General features: G+C 40.1%; 1 protein-coding gene across 2 annotated transcripts in view; it reads left to right on the top strand.

The window, feature by feature from the left end:
- SPATA6 (spermatogenesis associated 6) overlaps positions 1-10,977 on the top strand; it is a 42,574-nt gene extending 31,597 nt beyond the window's left edge. For both annotated transcript variants that reach the window (XM_068690010.1, XM_068690011.1), the window contains exons 12-13: positions 1,244-1,332; positions 5,000-10,977. In XM_068690010.1, coding sequence (XP_068546111.1) covers positions 1,244-1,332; positions 5,000-5,180 — 270 coding nt within the window. In that variant the 3' untranslated portion in view covers positions 5,181-10,977. The remainder of the gene's footprint in view (positions 1-1,243; positions 1,333-4,999) is intronic.
- The last annotated feature ends 5,391 nt before the right edge of the window (positions 10,978-16,368 follow it).

The raw sequence follows: 16,368 nt of genomic DNA on the forward strand, positions 1-16,368 counted from the left end.
AAAATAGTGTGACTGGAGCTCTGCTGCAGATTCCTTAGGGTGTCCACTGTAGCTTTCCACTGTGACATTCTGACAGTATCATAATGTTTCCATCGTTCTTTGCTTTCCAGAACATAATTTGCCTCAGGCAAATTCTGCAGTTTTATTTACCACTGTACCCCATTTCCTCTATTCGGTGCTTTATAGTCTGTGACTGTTGAAGGAAGAGTTTTCCTGTTTACAAACACACACATTACCTTTGTATTTCACCACAATAAATTGTTAGTTTTTTTTCACACCCATGCTCCTGCTATGCAGCTTATTCTGCATCTGATTGCCATCTACCACTGTCTTTACTGTCTTTTCTTCGAGTTTTGTGTTACCAACAAGTTTAATTATTTTAACTGCAAGCTCTTTTTCCAATTATTTGTGATGTAGTGTGAAAGATTTTGTTTACTGATCTTTGCAGCTATTAGCTTCTGCTAAAAGCATCACTTAATACCATCTCTTAAGTAGTGTCTTCTCCGTCCACATTAGCTTGAGTGTGGTTGAGTGTGGATGGAATTTCTACCATCCTGTCTCAGGTGGGCAACTGGCTTGCTTCAAATGAAGTGTTTCGTTTCATGCTTACCTAGGAGGCCAAGTATGGGTTTATTAATATCTAGATAGTATTTCAAAGGTCAGATTGCTTCTTAGCAACTGTTAAGAATGCCGCTGAAGGATCCTTTGGTATATTTTTAAAATTTATTTTTAATGTTGGGTAAGCATGTTCTTAGCCCTGTGTATGGCATGGATGTATTTGGATAGATAGAAAAGCTTCTACTTGGTAAAATCCATGACACAGATAACAGTAGCTCATTACAAAAGTTGTTAATTGATTAGGGTTCTTTTTTGGTTCTCTTTTCCCCCCTCTTCTATTGCTCACTGCTTTTCTTTGTTTCTTGTAGGTTTCATAGTATTTAACCCACGTGTTTTGGGGGATTATTGAAGCTTATGCTGTCTGCATGGTTCTTTAGATCTACAATGTCTAGAAATTCTTTCCAGTTTATTACCTGAAAAATATTAGCTGAGTTGTGCTGAACTTAATTAAAAGTGTTCATAAATGGCATTTGGCTCATTACACTTTGTCCCTTTCTCCCCCAAGAAATGTAAGCACTTTAATAGTTTTCTAAGTGGAAAGAATGTATTTTTGAAATGAGATCATTGTAATCAGAAACCAAGGTAATGAGAATTTGATTTTCTGGTGTGCTTTTTTTTTTTTTAGAATGAAAGTAACTCATCAAAAGGAGACTTGACTAAGACAAGAGACTCTTCTCATAAAGCGCACTTATCCATGAGTGAACTGCAGAGCAGGTATGGAGTTTCTCTCTGACCAGGAGAGAACAGTCATACTCACGATATTGCCCTTTAAATTTAGCTAAAAATTTCTCTTCCTATTTTGAGCTGTTATATTGCACTGGGAAAAGGCTTCCGTAGGAGTTAGTCCTAGCAAGCTTTTTCACCTAAAAGCAAAATACAGTTAATTATCATCATACCTTTCATGGTGTTTGGAACTGTCAGTATAGTCTTCATAAAATTCTGATTTTAGCACTGGGCTTGGTCATAAAAATGATCCATGGGCAGGAGTTGGTGGATTTTATAAGCCAGAGAGTACACGTAACTTTAAAAATATCTATTTGGTGATCTTTCCTTAAAATTATGGGAATGCAAAAATTGAAACTTACTTAGTAATAAGGCTTTTGGGTGTGTTTTTTTCCAAAACACATGCTGTAAAAGAGAAGCATCCTTTTTAAAAAAAAAAAAAAAAGCAAATACATAAATGGTCTAGTGATTCGGTGTTCCGTATTTCAGAAGACATTTTGAAAACCTTTTTTATATGGGTTAATTATTGTGTGTGCTCCTCACATATATCTAGGTTTTCATTTGAATATTTTACTTAAGACACAGATCGTTTTGGTATTTGACAACTTCTCTAGTAGAAGTTATCAGTCCTGATGTTCTCTATGTATGAGCACGGTATTTTGTAGAACATTTGGGATACTTCTTTGAAGAAAGATACGAAGCAGTGCAAAGCATTTAGGGTTGTATGGATTCTGTTTTTCTTTATATTAAGACAAAATCCTAGAAATGTGGTGCTAAACTAGAGATTGCTTGACATTAAAAAAAAGTTTATTTTAATAATTAAAGTGATACAGTATTTTATAACATAGGCTTCCCAAATCACCACAGTATACCAACAAAAAGAGGGTTAGTTAAGTATGCATAGCATAGTGAACTTCTGCTTGAGATTAGTAAACTCCAAAGAGTTCATCTATTTATTGGCTTTTTTTAATTCCTGTAAGTTGTGGTCACTGCTGTTCAAGGGATCTAGGAATTCTTAGATTTTTGCAGAAAGTGAAGTTGCTAGTTTTTCTGTTCCTGTGCTTGGTCCTGTATTCTGCATGTAGCCTTTTTGCTACCTTATCCTTTGTCCTGACAGCTGCTGCAATTAAATTGTGTAGGAGATGTTTCTGAGAGAGAAAGTGCAAGTTTTTGTTTTGAGGCAGCTTTGGGAGTTTGAGATTGATGCTGAGACTGCAGACTATGAAAAAAGAAGAAACAAATCCTAATACTAGAGAATCAAGAAGTGATGGGGATATAAAATGTGGCACTCAGCTTGGGAAAGGACCGGTCCTTGGGTTTAGAGGCCAGCAGCACTAATCCCATTCACTGAAGGGTGAGAAATAAAAAGACTCGAGGACAGTCTGATTGCCAAGTGTTTGCCACAGTGCTCATAAACAGGATACAAGGACAGAGAAAGAGTTCATAGAAGGACATGGTACTGTCGACCAAATGTTGGCAGTAAAGCAGATGATTGAAAACCACTGGGAGCAAGGAAAAGGTCCATGTTTTTGTGAAATATTTAGTATATGATTCACTCAGAAAAGAACTTCTGGGACTCTTAAAGGAGATGTATGACGGAACAAAAGCATATGACAGGTATTTCAGAGCAGGGAGTTGCGTGCAGAAATCCTGCTGTTAATATGATTTGTGAGTGTAATTCCCAGATTGCTTAGCTCAGGTTGTCAGTTGGTTTCCAGCTGAGATAGGAGAGGGACTTTTCTCTAGGTTGGTTGTATCTATGTCCACACTAATGCTAAACATCTCGTGCAAGGTCTGGCTAATGGGAAATGCATGCACACACACAATTCTTTTTCAGAAACAGAATTAGGAATTTGTGAAAGTTGCTGTTGTTCTTTGAGACTTTTTTACTGCAGTCCTAAGTGGTTGGGTTTTGAGCGTCTCCATGTAGATTCTGCCTTTAGTAGAAAATGAAAGTACAAGGCTCAATACAGGAAATGGATTCTAAGAAAAATGATGCAAAGCTGCTTATTGTATAGTTGCAAGTGCTGCTCCCAGTGCCATGCTTATTTGTCGGACTGAGAATTCTTAGTCAGAACTGAGGTAACACAAACTGCCAAAAGGAGGAGGTAAAAGTACAACTGTTGATGGGTCTCCAGAGTATTGACTTGTCTACATTTAACACAGGCCTATATAACTTTTCTATTGATTTTGCTGTTTGGTAGGTTGGTTTCATTGTGTCCAAACTGTAGAGCACAGATCACCCTCTCCAGGATGATAAGCAGGTTTAAATTTTCCTCGTGCTGTTGACTGACTTAAAATGTCGGGGCTTTATTTTTATTTTTTTGAAAAGCATGAAGGTGACCTTTCTTCCTCTTAATATTGGAGTCACTTAGAGGTTTTGTTTTATGGGGTATAGATTGATACCACCATAATACTACTTTTGTTTTCTATAGGAGAGAGAGAATCTTGGAAATGTGAGTTTAAAAAAACGATGATGCTGATTTTCCTTTTCTTACCTCACCATTTTCCCTTCTTAAAATGAAAACCTTATGTTTTAATGCAGCTAGCTGCAAGTATATTCGTGTGTCCTTTGACACAAGCATTCCTTCTTGTCATGCATGTTTATTGATATGAACTTGAGGACAAAGTTTTGAGGATTGGTTTGACCATAGTAGATAAATAAATGATAAGTTTTACATTTTGCTATATACATCTCTGTGAAATGTGTTTCATTTCCTAAGGGAAGATGGTCACCACAAGCTTTACATTTTCCGTTTCTTTTTGTAGACTGAGAGCCTTTGTGAAAGGCTGAAGGTAACTCAGTTCTAATCTTTAAGTGTCATAGGTGCCTAAATCTCCAAGCAGATGTGAAAAATGTCACTTTAGTCATTTTCTGCTGATGATTTTTCATCTGTTTGTTTCATGCTTTATTAGAGTAAAATAACTCCTTTCGTTATATAACACAATCTTTTTCTTTGAAAGTCTCAAGAGAAGCAAACAATCATGAAGTTTAGCTATACACACTTCAGATTTGGCAGTGTTTTGCAATGATTTTCAGAGAATAAATTTCACTTTATAGATAAAGGAAATAATATCACAAAGCAACTAAATTATGAGACTGTTTGGTATTAAAACAGTGACACATAAGATGGGGTGGGGAAGGAACACCCGATTGCCATTATATCATAATGTGTTTCGTAGAATACTTAATCCAAGATGCTTCCGATAGACCACTTTACAGCTGCAACCACAGTAATTTAATATACCTCTGATAGATTGTCTTCATATTGAAATAGCTGCTTGTGGTTACATTTTGACCTTCAAAGGACACAGAAATCCTACTGTGTTGCTCTTGCATAGGCTCAGTGCCTAGTCACACTGCCTGTCAAAATACAGCAAAATGACTGCATGCTCTTTTAGAAATAATTCTCTTTTTATTTGGAAGGTATTGCCAAGTCCACAAGGATAGGTGGGGGAGAATTTGTGTGAATGAATAACGTAGGGTGGGTTTCCATTTCTTAGATGTAGCTGCAGTGCAGTTTTTGTTTCTGTCTTTGAAAGGTAATCTGTGGTTAGCAGCTTTACATTTGGATTTCTGCTTCTGCATTTGGATTTGTACTTCTGTTTCCTCTTATCTTGATTTGATCGTTATTTTATATCTTCTTTGTGTTGACAGTTCACCAGTGCAGCGGAACACCACTGTTCACTTGGATAATGGTGAATACTGGTCCAGTCGTGCAGCTGTATACAAAGGGAAGTCTCACAGAGCAATCTTTGAAGACAGTCTCGAGAAAATATACAGAAACATGTACCGAAAAGCTTCTGGCATTGTTTCAGACCAAAAACCACACTCCTGATAGCAATCTAGCTGGAAATGCACAGTACACAATGTTGATATTTCTTATGAAAACAATTTTTATGTGACAAATATTTGTACTCTATTTTTAAGGTATAATTATGTCTGGGCAGGCTTTTAGAGAAATGGGGTTTTGGCCTGGGTTGCCACTTGAATGCTACTAGCAGAACCACATGTACCCTACTACCCCCTGTATCATTATCAGGAGCAACACCTCCTCCCTAATAAAAAAAAAAGTACAAAGCCCCTCCAAAGCTAAGATGGTGTTGCTCCTTTGAGACTATCAGAAAATAGTCATTTGAAGACAAATAGGTCTGCTGGACATTCCTGCCTGACATAAGTCAGGTTTCAGCTGCAGTCAATTATTAGTTAAATAATTAAATCTGTTCAGTAACATAAATAGAATTGGTTGAAGAAGCAATATGTCCTAGTGTTCAGAGAGGGTGTCTGAGGGGGAGGCAAATGCAAGTGTTGATATAAAAGCGTCTGCTCTGGGAAAGAGGGAATTGGAATGGTTTTCTAGAAAATTGGGTTTGGATTGTTTATTTTTGAGAAAAGCAGAAAGAAAAGTCTGATACTGACCTACAGATATGCTTTCAAAGTAGTTTCAAGCACCTTTAATCACATTTTCAAATAATGTCAAATTTTAAAAGAAACCCACCCAGATCTTTGTATCAGAAGAAAAGTTGTCTTCACATACCCTACGTGTTTGAAAGTTTCCAGGTTTTCTTGAGTGCAGTCATGACATTTACCATTATACTTGTGATTTTTAAAAATACAGATAGGAAATGAGTGGGGAGGGGGAAAGACTGGAGCTAGCCAGCAAGCTTGTATACCCAGTACGGGCTTTCTGAAGTTCCTGCATCACAATCCCACCTAATTTGGAGCCTGTCCTTCCCAGCCTGCTGGGATCCTGTTGGCAAAAATCGCATCCTTTTTGCTAAAGGCCACCAAATGTTCATCAGCAGTTCAATGCTTTCCCCAGGGATGGAACCTTTTCAGCCTTGCATTGAACAGATCCCACATTAGCAGACCAGGGCAAATTGCCCATCTATTGAAAAGCAGAATGTTTTAAAAGGGCAAGAGTGTCCATCTCCTGCTTCCTTTTAGAATGGGGGGGGAAAAAACAAATGCCTATTCTGGCTCCTTCCCTGACTGAGCGAACAGATTCAGTTACACCAATGCCATATTACCTGTTAGGATTGGATAAAGGATAAAGCTTGCAGTACAGATGGCAGAACATCTGACTGTAACCTGCCAGCATGCAAAGATAAACAAAAAGTTGGTCTACTCTGCCTTCCATCCTTTAATGCTGAGACAACATAATTGATTTGAGAAAGCAGTTGGTGAGCAATTATGCTAGTGGGAGAGCACGTTGAAAGGCTGTGTGCTTCTGTTTCAGGAAAGGGGACTCTCAAAGGAAGTGTCTTCCATATAGACATTTCTATTCCTTGTAGCAGTTAAACCAGTTGAAGTGGATTAACACTGATAACTTCCTGTCCCTGATGCCATTTAGCACATTACTGCTTTCAAAGGGCATTAGCTGCACAGTCTTATGGATAAGTGTTGATGCACGCTATGAAGTAGTATACTTTTTTTGCAGATTTGCAAAATAAAACTTACCCAAGCCATGCCACTGAAGGCATGATGGCTGTATTGTGCTACCAGTACCTGGTATGCATTCATTAGTATGTTCCTACTCTTTAGTAGTCCATAAAGGAAGAGTTTTTCTTGCTGCATATGAAAATAAATATATCCAAATTGTTCCTAAATAGGCACAGAATATTCTGAGAGAGAATTTTCCAACCTTTTAGCTTAAAATGAAAATCTGAAAGTTGCTGCAGTTTCTTGTATGTGTTTGAGCCTTAAAGATTTGCTGTTCTTCTCATGATGACCTAGTTTTCATTCAATATTATCTGTGTTTGCCCTTGCTGGTGTCACAGCTTAATGAAAGCTACTATCTTCTGAAGGATGGCTCTCCCCTTTGGCCTCATCTCATTCTATGATAGGGAAGTACTGTTTGTTTTTTCCCTCCCTGGCAATCCAGCATTGCAAACTTTAATCCCATTAGCTCAACGTGTAGGAGGCTGAATGCTGAGGCTTTGGGATTTTGTGTGTGAATGAGTAAGGACACAAGTTGCCATGAATTCAAGACATGATGAGGGAGGTTGGAGGCCAAAGTAGAAAACCAAGGTAAGATTTCTGAGGGGTCCAGAAGCAGGGGGATGTATTGTTTAATTCCCCTAGAATTAATGCTAAAGAAGCAAAGCATACAGTAATATGGCAACCTTTCTTCTTCATCAAAGGCTAAAACTGGATAGAAGAAAAAGAAGAAAGTGTCATATATTGAATTCTGACCAGCATGAATATTGTCACCGAAGCCTTTGAAGGCAGTGTAGCAACAAATGAAGTAGATAGATTATGAGTGTTGGCCCTGCTCCAGCTGCAGAGGGAGATGGTGTGTACGTCTTTCTGAGTCAGCTGCTGCAGGATATGTGTTTCCCTCTTGGGTCAGAGTCATTCCACAGCTTATATGCTGTGATATGGCACAGTGCTTTTCCAAGCAATGTGCTGGAAATCCCGTTAGTTAATGGAAATTTTTTCTATGAAATGTGACTTAAGTCCTGAAGTACACTATCTGTCCGTAAAATCTTCAGGCCACTTGATTGTTTAAAGCTTTTGGCCCCTTCCCTGTTTCCTTAGCTACCTCTTCTATTAATACGCATATAGCTCAAGTGCACTGAGCACTGCTGCTCCTTTGCTACTGCAGCGTGTGATAAGTATAGGTTCAGGCAGCAAAGCAGTGTAGTAATAAACTGTAATTGTTTAGTGCACCTTGCCTTCTAATACAATTTAAATCACTTCTATCAAATGCACATTTCTAGGTTCCTGAGTGGTGTCTTAAATAGTGTTTTTTTATGCTCATTCCCACTTTTTTCCTTCCCCAAAATGGTCTGTTAGTGACAGTGGGATGGCGTAACTCCACACCCATCATTTTACCTTCTGAAGGAAAGATACCTACTTGAGTCTAGTAATAATGGGCTAGATTAAGAGAGAATTAGTGCACTTTCTATCAAGTCTCTCTCTTTCTCTTGTCCTCCCCAAGCTATTACAACCCATGAGTATTTTCACCAAGCAACACTGGATTCTGCAAAACATTTGAAGTATGCAATCTAATCAGTGTAATATTTTAATGAATCATTTTAATAAATCAGAGTTTGCTTCCAACTTGCTCCCTCTCCTCTCTCCTATAGATAACTTTACATAGCTTAGGACCTTGGGATGGCTCAGTAGGCAGGTAGTTTGTCTACTCATTCAGTAGGATGCCAAATCCTTTGCTGAGTAGTAGTTGCTTTGGAAATCACTCAGTCATTGACCTGTTGCGGATTAAAGGCAAAAATGTCAAACTCTTTAATGATTTGCCTTATCAAAGTTTTCAACAAGAAGAAAGGAAGCTTAAATTGGTCCGCTGGGGACAAGAGGCATAGGGATGGATAAAGTAAGGAACAGCTTTGTGAGATGGATGGGCAAGAGTGTTCATACCCCAGATCTGAGAGACTTAGATGATGAGTGCTGTTCTTTAGACTGTGCATCACGTCTGAATTTTACTATTGCTTAGGGGGTTGCCAAAATGGTGAGTGTAGAAAGAAATTACCTATAGAGGTTGGGAACCTGTTTTGGGGGTAAAATAACAGAACTTCTACCTCTGCTCAGTGTTAAATTAATAGTCTGTGCTAAAATCCTTCTCATTGTTACCTCAGCTGTAAAATGGGGAGTTTGTGCTCCACTGAAGCTTAATTAAATGACTGTAAAGTGCTTTGGGATCCTGAAGTGAATGTTACAGAAATTATTTTGTGGAAGCCTGGCTGAAAAGTCCCATCGCATCTCCAGGTTACTAAAAAGACCTTATTTTAATTTTCCCAGTTTTATTATTTTTTAATTAGACAATTATTAAGCAAGTCTTAATCTTATCAAGATAGAAACCTGATAAATTTAAGAAACTATTGAAAAAGACAACGAACTGTTTTACTACATGTGCTTTCAGGAGTTTGTCTTTACCATGGATATCCTAATCAGCTTATGTCTCTTGAATGATCTGGGTTCATTAAACTCATACTAATTGATCTTTGTTTGTTTGTAATCTTAATGCTTTAGCACTTTCTTCTAAGAAGGCTAACCAGCACTATTAACATCTGTCATGTTTTTTTCTCATCCTCTTAGTAGGAAGTAAGAGGTACAAAGGTGTGTGCAACTTGACAGTGGAAGCGTTTCTGTGGTGTGTTGTAGGTTTGCCAGAGAAAGTAAGTTGGGAGGAGTCTCTGCCTTTTCAGTCTGTTTGCAAGGTATTGTATTATATAGTTCTGATCTTCCTGATTTTTAGAATTGAAGTTGTTTTCTGGAACACTGAACTATGCAAGAATCTTGTAAATCTTGTAATATGTAAAGTCTTAGTTATAGGAAAGCCAACCATGATGTTAATTACTTCACTGTTACGAAGTGATCATTAGCAGGATGCTGACATCTCAAGAGATTTAAGAGGCAATAAATTTGGGGAAACTTTTAAATCAGTGAAAATTAGCTTCTTCACCGCTTAATTGTAGTGAAAATGATTGAATCTAAGAGAGAACAGCATTTCTGTGGATGATCTTAATGAGCTACCTCAGTAACAAAACTTATATCTGGTGTAGGTGAGGGTCTCTGGTAGCAGCAGAGAACCAATCTTCACCCAGTTCCTTTGAGTTTCAATGAATAAACTAGTGTTGTGGGAAGTGATGAAGAGCATCTAATATCCTCGTTTCGGTCATATAGTGAAAAACTAAACACAAACCCCAATGCTTTTGTTAGTTTCTACTGCTTCGTCCATGGAATTCAAAACATTGTCAACCAAACCCCTTAGAAGTTGAGACTGTAGCTCTGTTAGCAGTGTTGGCTTGCCAAAGACATTCAGTTTATTCCTTGTTTGTCTTCAGTGAGAAACTCTGAAGTGCAGTGATAATTTGTCTGAATGACATGGAGGAACAGTAATCTTTCTCCTTGCTTTATCAGCGTGGAGATTCTTTTCATATTTCTGTTCAGTTTTGGGTGATTGTTTCTGACAGAGAACTCTGCATGAGATGCAGAGATCTGAGCCATCGTCTCACCTCTACCTCTTCAGGGGAGGGAGCCTGCTGTTGCCAAGCAAGGTCTCTTTTGTTTCACAAGGATTTACAGAACCTGAGGATACAGCACAAAAATTTTGTTCTGCTATCAAACACTGATGCCACTGAATGGACAGGATCATACGGGGTGGGGGTAGGAGGTTGAAAGTCGGGGTGGATCTGGGGAGATGTTTGGTGAATGGCTTTCCATGGGTTATGGATAATTCATGGTAAACAAATCAGCGTACCCCACAACCTGTGGAACTTATAAATATGCGTTGAAGTAACCAAAGCACCACTTATGTTGCTGAATGGTGGTAAATTCTAATGCTTACATTTGTATTGTTACACTGACTTCAATTTTGGGATGTTGAGATAATTGTGTTGCTACTAAGGCTATATGCATGAACTGCTTCATTCAGTACTCCAGTAGTAAACATTTGCTAAGAGGTTGCTTTCCCTGCTTGCCTTGTTTTCACCACAGTCATCTAGTGTTTACATACATTTTAGCCTCTGTGCCATTTTTGAAGGCTTTATTTGTCTCATTTACGTTTTTGGTTTGGATAATACTTAAATATGAAATCCATCTGTGAAACATATTGTATATTCACGTTGAGGGGTAAAACCAGTTTTTAATTAAAATTTTATACAGCGCTTGTATTTCACTTTGTCCTGTTTTATTATGAAACACTTCAATCTTCCTCCTAAAACACATATGTCTTGTGCGTTTCAAGATGTTCCTTGTTGCTCATGCAGAACCAGTTTCTGAGCTCTGTCAGCAGAGTGCCATATGTTCTGGGGTTCATTTAGCTTCTCTGGCGTTTGTGTAGGCAGCATATTGGATGTAATGCAGCTAAGCTCTGCTCCATTCTTTTCTTTGTAAACTTGTCAAGAGATGAAAAAAGCAGGGAGAAGAAAACACTGAATAATACTTGAGTGATTTGAATTATCAATAAGTTGTGGTAACTTGGCCAATCAAAACTGAGGTTTCTTGTGTACTTGAGGATTTTCCTTCAGTGTGGCTTATGCATAGCCTACAAAGTGATGCATCCCTCAGTGCTACCTGGTATTACACCCAAAATGAGTGCTGGAGATTGAGATATAACCCAAGCCATTTGGAAATGACAGGCATTATAAGCTCTCTTAATTGTGTGCTGATCTGTTAGTTTAAATAAAAAAAAAAAAAAAGTGAGTAATAGCAGATGGGCATGTGAAGGGATTGTGCTTCTCTTTTTGTCTTCTGGCTTTGTGGAAAATAACTCTGCCCTGTTTCAATGGCTGGTACTGGAAAGGCAAATCCTGCCTGAGACTGATGGTGCCCTCATGGTAGTGTGGTGGGTTTTTTTGTTTTTGTTTTTTGTTTTTTTAATCATTTTTCTTACCGATCTATTTTTTCCTTCCCTGTCCCCCATAAACCAGTTGGTACCATCAGTCTTTAATATACCGCTGGTATGCAGGAACACAGCCCTGACTGTTTATTGATAGTAGTCATACATTGTCAGATACTGATCTTATCCGCCAGATGCTTTTCAGAACTGCTGTGGTGACTGTGACAGAGGACCAGAGGACCAAAGTATTCCTGTGATACTGTAACTAGAGCTTAAAAAAAAATAAAAATAAAAAAAGGAAAAAGAAGAATAAACTTGCTAGCAGAAGTAATGCATATTAAACTGTTTTCCCTTTAGTGAGGTGTGAGGCCAAAGGGGAAGGATTTGAGTGGCTGCTTGATCCGAGTGCTCGGAGGAGTGGGGAGGGAAACTTCTGCAGTCCTGCCCTAAGGTCAGTCAGAAATAACCAGCTGGAGTGACATGAGTGTAAACCTGGTTGAAGTGACAGGCAGCTCAGCTCCTGGGACTCTATTTACATATGTTTAAAACAAACAGAAAAGCTCCCTTTGTTCCTCAGGAAAATTATTTACTTGGCATTCAGCTCATGTATAAACTGGAACTTCTTTCATGGAAGACGTAGAAACAAAGCAACTGACATTTCTGCTTTGATGTGAGGCTGAAGCGAAGATTTGATTTTGAAATATGAAAGTAAACTGAAACTACCTCCAATTTAAAGGTGTTTTTTTTTTAATGACCTTAAAAGTTTTGTGAAGTTTTTTTTTTCCCCTTCCCTTAGGGATAAGAAGAAATTATAACAGTAATCTTACTTATAGCTGTAAGTCTACAGAGACAGTGGCTGTAGGTTAATGAAAAATTGACACTGCTACTTGCCTGCGCTTCCAGCAGAATTTTTTTCGTCAAACTGATGTGAACTATTGCACTGCATGAGTTGGTTATGAGTCTCACATATTAAATTGAATGCTGCTTTTGTGGAAGCTACGGGAGCGAGTCACAGCTGAATGTTTCAAACAACATTTCTGGTTTTGAATGAATGCAACAGAAATTAAAGGTTTCTTAAAATAGTTGCCCTGGCCCCTCCCTCCACACCCAAAAATAAAACCTGCCTGTTTAGGCTAAACCAGAAAGTGTTCAGAGGAATTGACCCCCGATGATCTCCATCTCCATACTGCATCCTGAGTGCTGTTAACCCAGTCTGACAGTACTCTGGTGGAGGGACCACACTGCAGAGTGCATTGAGTGCTGCGTGTGCAGGTGCTCTCAGGTTTTGCCTACACACACATCCTGCATGGCACTGGGGCTCCCAAGGGAACATCTTGTGGTTCACAAAGCGTTGTTCAAGTGCCCTCTCCAGGAGCATTTCCGCAGTGTATTTGAGGACAGCTTGCTCCGTTCACAGGAATAGTGTGCATAAATGGCGTGAACTTCGCAGCTCAGGCTGACTTGGTTCATACTCTGACATCTTAATATGCTTGTTGTCCTTGGCACGGTGGTGCCATCTGGTCTTGCTTGGACAGCTTATCTGTAATACTGCGCAGCATCATATGTTAGCTTTTGCTTATGAAATCTTGGGCTGTGCTTGAATGGCACACCGAAACTTCGGTGCCAGCCTTTGACCAGATGGCAACTGCTGATACAACATCACCCCGTCTACTGTGATGGAGGTGGATATGCGGGTATGCTGGAAACTTCATTTCAGACAAGGGTGGGGAAAGCATGAAGACTCCTTCAGGCATTATCTGTCATTTTTGGTCAGGAATTGGAGATGCCCATAGACTTCCTTGTTCCACTTGAAGGACTCTGAACCTATAACTGATTCTGGAAGTGCCCAGTACTTGGGTAATGGCTGTTTCAGGGCACAAGCATTTTCCAGCTTTCCTATATGAGTTTCAAGATTCACTGGGTCAGGGAAAGGTGCAGAAAATACATGGCTTTGAGGGTTAGGGTACACTTGGGGAAAGGCAGAGAAAAGGCTTTTCTTATTTGCTAAAAATTTGTTACAGACCTACACGCTATTGATGACTTTTTAAATTAAAAGGAATCAAGAAGACTTTGTTAAGTAGTGATAAAATGTTTGGTTAAACGCCAACCAGTTTAACAAGTGTGGTTTTTGTGGCTCCCCAGAGATACACAAATGAACACTTGGAAATCCTCTTGCCAATACGTCAGCATTTTGAAACTGTTAAAGCTTGAGGTTTTAGCAGGGTTATGCTCTTTTGTCTGGGGTTTAAACCATTGCTCCTACCCTAGTATCTGGGTAAGATAAGATGAATCCACTGAAGGTAAGAAAGTTGGCTTTGTAGGAGTGTTGGAGAAGCACTTCTTGGCTACATAGTTCAAAATTGTTTTAAGCAATCTACGCTTTAAGCACAATGCTTCCAGGCAGAGGGCTGCGGAGGGGAGTGGTGGGATTCCCCTTGCCTGAGATGTCCAGAGCTGGGAACATGGGGCACAGCAGTGGAGGGAAGTTGAAATTTATGGGTATGATCAAAGTAATCCAAAAGCCATTTTGGTTTTTTGTTTGTTTGTTTTTTTTGCATTACTATTTGCAGTAAAAATAGAAGGGAAATTCTGATGTGTTCCTTGGTGTGTATTTATTTTTTTTTTTAAGTATTTTACTCAAGAGAAGGGAATAACCCAACACAAAAGAATAAAAGAAACCAGCCCATGTAAGCTCAGTAGGTGCGTTTCTTTTCCTAGCAATGACCAGAAGGGTGCTGGGACGCCGTCAGCCAGACCTCCCCAATAAACCCACACCTCCCCTCCTCTCCCTCAGATCTCTCCGAGTTTTACTCTGATGTTTTCTTCCCTGGGACTACATGGAGGGCAGTGGTCCCTGCAGGGATGAGAGGTGGTGTTCCTGGGTAGGATGCCCTTTAACCCAGCAAGCAGTGACTTCCAGCTGCGCTTCCCCTCAGCAGGTGAGGTCTGCACACGCTGCTCCCTCTCTGTCCCAGAAAATGAGTGCAAGGAACCAGAGAAAGCACAGAGCTAACTTGCTCTTCATCCGGCTAAAATGTGTAGAGTTTCATTTCTTTCCTTTATAATAAACTGTGCCTACCATAGCGTATATTCTTTTAAATAACATTTTAAAATATTTTCCGGTAAATTAAAGTGATGACATGTTTGTAGGGTTCATTGTTAATTTCATTTCCTTTGGCTCAGCCAGCCAGATAAAATGCAATGTTATTAATCTTTGTATAAAAGAAGATCCTTTGCCGAACAGTAATAAATGATCTTGATAGATTTGTCAGGAAAATGAATGATAATCATTTGCAGATAGACACAAGCCTAGTATGGAAGATTAATAAGAAAATATGTATTGGCATCATTAATAACATCTGCTGCCAATGGACTTGTATATTGGTTACAGCTCCGAAAGCGATGCATTCTTGTTAGGATATTGCCATCCATCACGGGCGGTGAGGAGCGAGGCCGGGCCGCGTCCCCGCGGCGCTGACAGGCGGCTCCCGGGAAGGGCTCTGAGGAGCGCAGTCGCAGCCACCTTCCCGGGGGGCTGTCAGCGCTGCAGCCCCACGCTGCTGGGCTCTGCCTCTCCCAGTGCCAGTGCTAAAGCCTCTTCTGGGCCCTGTGAAGGTGCTTCTTCCTTGCTCTGGGGCTGTAGATGGTTGGATTCGTGGATGATCCTGATTCCCTCAGGGGCTGTGCCCAGAAGGTGCTCTAGCACGGAGTGGCTCGGCCTGCAGCAGCCACAGCTCGTCCCACCTCATGTATCTCTAAAACTGTTTCTCCAACCCTGCCACAGGTGTTTAAGCACTTGTGTGTCTTCAGCTGATGTGGCTTAGAGACAGACCCTCTCCTTTTGTGGATGCATAACATGTTAGGAGGTGAAGCTCTTCACAGTTACTGTGTTGGAATGTCACGGGCCTTGTGTTTAGGCCTTGCTAATCCCTGTTAGGAAAAAAACATTTTATTTTGGGCATATAATCACTGCACCTGCAGAGCCTCAGGTGCGGTCTCACTCCTTTACAAACTCCAGCATGCTCCTGAGATGCTGCCCAGAGCTGCAGTGCTCCCCGACACAGCATCACCTGCAGTGCTGGGGGCCAAGAGCTGTCCTGCCCCCTCCTGTCCTGCCATGCCCTGTCCTCATCCCTGTCCTCATCCCTCTGCCTCGCTGACATACAGGGTGAGTCTGAGGGAGAGCAGAGGGGCCAGGAAGGCCCCACTTGATGCAAGGAGGAGAGCAGGAGCTGGAGGCACCGTGTGTGTTCCTGTGTGACCTGTGGAGAGATGCACATTGACCAGAAATTACCAAGGCTGGGAGATGCAGAGGGGAGCTAGGATGTTGGCAGACAAAAAGAAAGGTGCAGAGGGACTAAAGTGAGGAATAGCATGGAGAAGAAACCCTCCTCACCTCCAATCTTACAGGGAGGGAAAAACTTTTTTATTTTTGATATTTTTTGGATAAATATTGTCCTTTCCTGGAAAACACACATCAAGATGTTTTGAGACAACTGGTTTATTTTCAATAAAACATTTCAGTCTCCCCTCTCCCTGATGTTTCTTTTTCTTTTGTTTTGCTTTCATGGTTCAAAGCACAGTAGTACGGCACGTAAATTTACCAATGAAATGAATTTCTCCTGCGGGGTGCAGAGCTGGCTGCATCTGGCAGTGCGGATGTCACCGCTCTTCTGTGGCCACGCTCAGGGATGCGGCCACATCTCTCAAAGTATATTAGTTC

Source organism: Anas acuta, chromosome 8, assembly GCF_963932015.1.
Source record: "Anas acuta chromosome 8, bAnaAcu1.1, whole genome shotgun sequence".
Classification (NCBI taxonomy): Eukaryota; Metazoa; Chordata; class Aves; order Anseriformes; family Anatidae; genus Anas; species Anas acuta.